The sequence below is a fragment of the Nematolebias whitei genome, chromosome 17 (genome assembly GCF_014905685.2).
Source record: "Nematolebias whitei isolate Nwh7 chromosome 17, NemWhi1, whole genome shotgun sequence".
In the NCBI taxonomy this organism is placed as follows: Eukaryota; Metazoa; Chordata; class Actinopteri; order Cyprinodontiformes; family Rivulidae; genus Nematolebias; species Nematolebias whitei.
In genome coordinates, this window is record NC_056514.1 from 29,633,082 (window position 1) to 29,638,754 (window position 5,673).

Below are 5,673 nucleotides of genomic sequence, written 5' to 3' on the forward strand. Positions count from 1 at the left end.
GGGGAGGAGCCATGCATTTGTTTATGGGGAAGGGGAGGAGCTACACCATTGTTTATGGGGAAGGGGAAGAGCCATGCATTTGTTTATGGGGAAGGGGAGGAGCCACACATTTGTTTATGGGGAAGGGGAGGGGCCACACTGTTGTTTATGGGGAAGGGGAGGAGCCATGCAGTTGTTTATGGGGAAGGGGAGGAGCCATGCATTTGTTTATGGGAAAGGGGAGGAGCCACAGACTTGTTTATAGGGAAGGAGAGGAGCCACATAGTGGTTTGTAAGGAAGGGGAGGAACCATGCAGTTTTTTATGGGTTAAGGGGAGGAGTCACACAGTTGTTTATGGGGAAAGGGGAGGAGCCATGCAGTTGTTTATGGGGAAAAGGAAGAGCCACACAGTTGTTTATGGGGAAGGGAGGGGCCACACATTTGTTTATGGGTGGAAAGGAGGGGCCACACAGTTGTTTATGGGGGAAGAGGAGGAGCCACACAGTTATGTGTAGGGAAGGGGAGGAGCCACACATTTTTTTATAGGTAAGGGGAGGAGCCATGCAGTTGGTTATGGAGTACTGGAGGGGCCACTCTGTTGTTTTGGGGGGAAGGGGAGGAACCACACAGTTGTTTATAGGGAAGGGGAGGAGCTATGCAGTTTTTTATGGGGAAGGGGAGGAGCCATGCAGTTGTTTATTGGAAAGGGGAGGAGCCACTCCGTTTTTTATGGGGAAGGGGAGGAGCCACACAAATATTTATAGGGAAGGGGAAGAGTCACACTGTTATTTATGGGGAACACCCAGGAGGAAATGGGTGAGCACTTGACAAGTCACTTGCAATGGCCCGTGCGTGCACGTACCAATAAACGTACGTAGTAACATAGGTTGTATGTAGTGGTGTCAGCTCTTTAAAACTAACAGATCCACAAGATCCGGCTCCTTTTAAAGAGTCATATTTCCCACCTCTCCTGCAAGTCACGAATGCTCTGACGCTGATCCCACCCTAGTCTATGATCAAGGTGGGTTAAAATGGTGAAAAAAATGTTTTGTTTTAAATAAATCACAGCACTCAAACAATCTCACACAAGTGTCTTTTATGGTACGTTTGCCTTTTCCAAAATAAAGGAGGATTAATGGAATTTTGATGTTAATAGAAAAGTTAAAGAGGAGGTGAAAGAAAAAAGTAAACTTGTACTGCAAAATATAATAGGGTGTTTTTAACTGTCTTTTTTATCTTTCCCTCAATGATTTTTCATTTTTCTTCAGTGTCCATTACAGTTACGTGAACATGGTCAAGTTTGCAAATCCAGTAATACTTTCCCAATTGATAAGTTAGCAACACTGCTATCATGTGCCTGATTTCATCACATTTTGTTCATGTACTAGCAAAACTATGGGCTAATCCTTAAAAAAAAAAGTAAAAAACAAAATTCACTGTAACGCTTCTTTTTCCCCATTAGTCTGTGGAGACATTATATTTGAAACTGGTACATGCTACAAAAGGTTTGGGAACTGCTGTCTTACATGTAAATAGTTTAACTCTGACCTTATTCATGAGCTAAAGGCTTATCTGAGACTGAAGTAGACTGCTGCTTGTATTTGTTGTATGTCGTCTTTGGTCGTGAATGTGCTGATTCAGCTCTTGGTGAGCCCGTCACAATGGTCGAGCACAAAACACTGATTTAAGCTGAAGACTAATTTATTCTTCTGATTTGATTTTTTTTTTTTTAACAACAAATTTTGTCATTGAGTTGAAAATTGCACAGTGTGAACCCAACTTAATGTTAAAAAAAGAAAAAGTTAATAAAATAGTGTCTGCTATGTTGTTTTTAGTTTGTTTTTTAGATTTAAGTTGCTTTAAAACAGCTGCAATTTGCTTTGGTTTTTGTCACGGTCTGCCTAGCTATTAGCTCATCTCTATGGTAAGAATTAAACTCAATTTCTCCAAACTGAGACTGTTCAAAGAACTATCTACATCAGGTAAGATATTTATTGCTCATAACCTTTTCCACAGAACTTCACCTCAGAAAGTCTGAACTATGCCTTAAAATGAAACAATATCCATGACTGCATGATTTTGACCACCTTGTTTATAATACAAGCTGATTTTCTGTTGCAAGAAGAAAACTTGCTCAAAGTAAGTTCTGATTTAGGCACTTTGACTTTGTTTAAGTGTGTCCCCTGTGGTGAATATCCTGTTTTTATCTTATGACTCAGCTGAAAGGGTCAGGCTTGAGTCAGATTGCCTGTGAGGAAAGATGGCAGCGCACACTCTCCCTTCCTCTCATGTTTTGCTTTTACATCCACCTTTCTCTGGGTGAAGTGCCAAAAATGTCATGTTTTGCTGCATATAAGTGTCATTGTGTCAACACTGGGTAATTACAGAGGGTGTTGGTTAAGAAGCATTATACCCAAATCTCCTCGCCTGTCTGGTGGGGGTAAGTTCCTCCTCACGCATGCTGGGAGACATATCCCTTTAAGCTTAAGTTAATGTTTAATGATATTCTTTTAAAGCTTTACCCCTCCAATCATAAAAATATAATCCCAATTTCAACAAGGTTGTGCGACAGGTTAGCCAAACTAAAATAAATACAAAGTACTCCAATGAGCCCAAATGGACTTGAAATGCACAAGAAGAGGCGTTTGGATATCAACATGAAGATGGATTTACTTGATGTTTCTCATTAACTGCACAATATCCATCCAGACCTGATCTGATTGCAAATTGTAGTCATTAAGTGTCCAATTTTTTGAGGAGGGAAATAACAAAAAGAAAATCAGGATCATAGTGCCATCTTTGGCTGAACTGACCCAATATATCAAAAAGAAATTAGATAATTGTGTTCTGTTCCAGCTCTTACTGTTATTCCTATGATTATCATAATTATGTTAAAATATATTGACCAAGTGTGTATGGGATGAGATATGAGCTATTTTTCATTATAAAACAGCTCTTGTCTATTATTTATGATTAGTTTGTGCTTAATTTGCTTCAAGTCAAGTTTAAATGACTGATCTACTGTAACTGTCTGTTTTAATGGTCAGCCTACAGTTTTTATTGAAATGGTTATTATTTGTGTAATTTTACTAACAGATACTCAAAGTTTAAACCTTTTTTTTTGCCACCTCACTGAACAAATACAGCAATATTGTTGTTTTATACAACAAGTTTAAAGATTTGAAGGTTCTGGCTCAGTGAAATTTTGGCATCTTAGGAAGATTTTGCAGTTTTGCACAAAATTTGAATCCTTTGCCTCTTTTTGTTTGGAGATTTAACTCATTCCTCGTATATTGAGGGTGTGCGTTTACAGATTTGCACTTTGCAAAACTGTAACAAGTGTTTGGACAACATTTTTCTCCTGATTTAAAGTCTCTTCTAAACTAACGAGACACAAGATGGTCCCGCGTGGCTTGATGAGCTTCAAATTGATGTAAATCAAATGCGATTGTGTTTGAATCCTGAGTTTTCAGAACAGTTTAGGACCATTTGAAGGCTTTAGATTGATGAGGTTGTTTCATTTGGCTGAATGATGCTTTTAGACAAAGGTTCCCAAAAATTGACAAAATTTACAAAAATGAGGGATTTTGCTGGTGTTTCCTCTGTACCAATTTAGACCCAAGTTATGTCGTTTAACTTGCTAAAATGTTCCTTAATTTTAAATGTGTATTTGAGTTTGTGAGACTGAAGTGCCCTGTCTTTTTTTTTTTTTTTACTGAAAACCTTCTGCGCAGTGATAAACAAACCAGACCTACAATGCAACATTTGTGACGTGCAGCTTTTTGAAACGATGGATTCTTGTGTATTTGTTGTAGTTTTATAGCCAAAGTGTTTTGCTTCTTAAAAAACAAAAAGACAAACCCCTTCTAATATGATGCAATCAGATATGACAACAGACTGTTTCAGTGCACACTGCTTGATTTATAATTTGGGGTGCATGCAAAGTGCATTTTGCTTTTACACATTAAATAAAAGCTTTGGAAATTCTAATAATTTTCTTATTTAAAACTAAATCAATCAGCGTCATAAACACGGCATCCTATTGGATTTCACTACGAGGCTCGTGAGTTTGATATTTTGTCCAGTCCTGCAGTCTGGGTGAGATGTTTGTGTTTAGGCTCTGATGTGTGAGCCGTTTGATCACTGTCATCACCTCAGGCTTTTTGGACGTTTACAAAATTATTCACGAATCGAGCAAATATCACAAATCTATATTGAAAGGCTTTGCAGTCTGATAGCATGCACAGGTGCATCAAGTTTCCATTAAGTTTATTGTATTTTAAAGGGCAATAGCTTTGAACTAGCCACAAGCTTGAGGTTGTATTTTCATGTGTGCACAGCAGAGATATGGGCTGCCCTCCATCCACTCAGGTCAACATGCACATCAGGAGATATGCCTTATGCACAAATATACAATCTGGCAGCATGTCAGTGTGAATTGTCATTATATAAGATTACAGCACCAGGCTTAGTCTAATTTATGGCACACTTGAATGAACTGCCTGCACACTGGTTGCATTGCTCAGTTTGAAGCAAGTCACATTTTGGGATTATGGACAAGAACATCTAAAAAGCAGAGTCAGAAATAAATCCATACATTTCTATTTAAATTAGCAATGATATAATATGCAATTCAATTTGTGGAAAAGAAGTTATATTAAAAGTGTCACCCACCAGGCCATTTTTGATTAGGTCAGCCCACATGCTGGTGCCGTCTCCTCCTCTCATCAGCACGTTGTAGATGAAAAAGTATGTTCCTGGGATTTTACAAGTGAACTTGCCCGATGCGCCTTCGTAGTTACCACCAATGTTAGTCACAATGTCGTCAAACCGCAGTATGTCGTAACCTTCTTGAGGGTTTCGTAGTCCTGCGTAAAATGCCACCCGAGGGGTGGTGTTGTAGGTGGTCGTGCTAACTGCCCCGAGAATCCCCGGCCGAACAAGGTCTGCGTTGTCTCCTGGTGGCCCTCTTGGTCCTGGTGGACCTGGCTCCCCAGGGGGTCCTGGGGGTCCAGGCTTGCCAGGACGTCCCAGTTTACCTTGCGAGCCATGAGCGCTGTAGGTGGGCAGTGGCGGCCCAATGCTGTGGTCACTTGGATCCTCCTCGTTGTCCACCAGAAAGCTGGTGGTGGATGCATCCGTGGCCGTGTGCACGCCTGTGCTCGGAGTGCTGGGGAAGGGGTCGCACACCATCCGGCAGGTGCCCAGCATCTCATAGTGGCTGACACTGTCGTCTGTGCCGCCCGTGCCAACGGAGCTGACGAGCACAGGGATGAGGACCACCAGAAACAGGACCAGCATGACCCCCACTGCAGCTGCCACCAGGGTCTTGCGCCCGATGCTCAGCCTGGGAAGGGGCTGCGCTGCCAGCCTGGAACTCTCCGGGGCTGAAATGGTGGCTGTGGGTGGGGGGGGGATTACGTCCACCTGGCAAAACGCAGACACAAGGAGGATCACAGATGGTGGAGATGGTGCCCAGAGAGAGCTGGTGTGAGTCTGTGGGTGACTGACAGAGCTGTGGAGGAGTAGGAGAGGGAGAGAGGGAAGGGGCCGATGTGAGCAGGAGAGAGTAAGAGAAGGGATGAGAGGGAGAAAAGGAAAAGATGCAGTGGGGAGGAGACAGAGAGCATCATCACTAACCCTCGGAGTCAGGGCTGAGGAGGGCACGAAGACATCAAGAACTATAGAGGGTT

At 42.0% G+C, this 5,673-nt stretch overlaps 1 protein-coding gene across 1 annotated transcript in view; it reads right to left on the minus strand.

Moving 5' to 3' along the window:
• The window catches only part of LOC119423680 (C1q-related factor), a 9,719-nt gene extending 4,247 nt beyond the window's left edge, over positions 1 to 5,472 (minus strand). The window contains exon 1 of the mRNA XM_037691086.1: positions 4,655 to 5,472. Coding sequence (XP_037547014.1) covers positions 4,655 to 5,281 — 627 coding nt within the window. The 5' untranslated portion in view covers positions 5,282 to 5,472. The remainder of the gene's footprint in view (positions 1 to 4,654) is intronic.
• Positions 5,473 to 5,673: the final 201 nt, after the last annotated feature.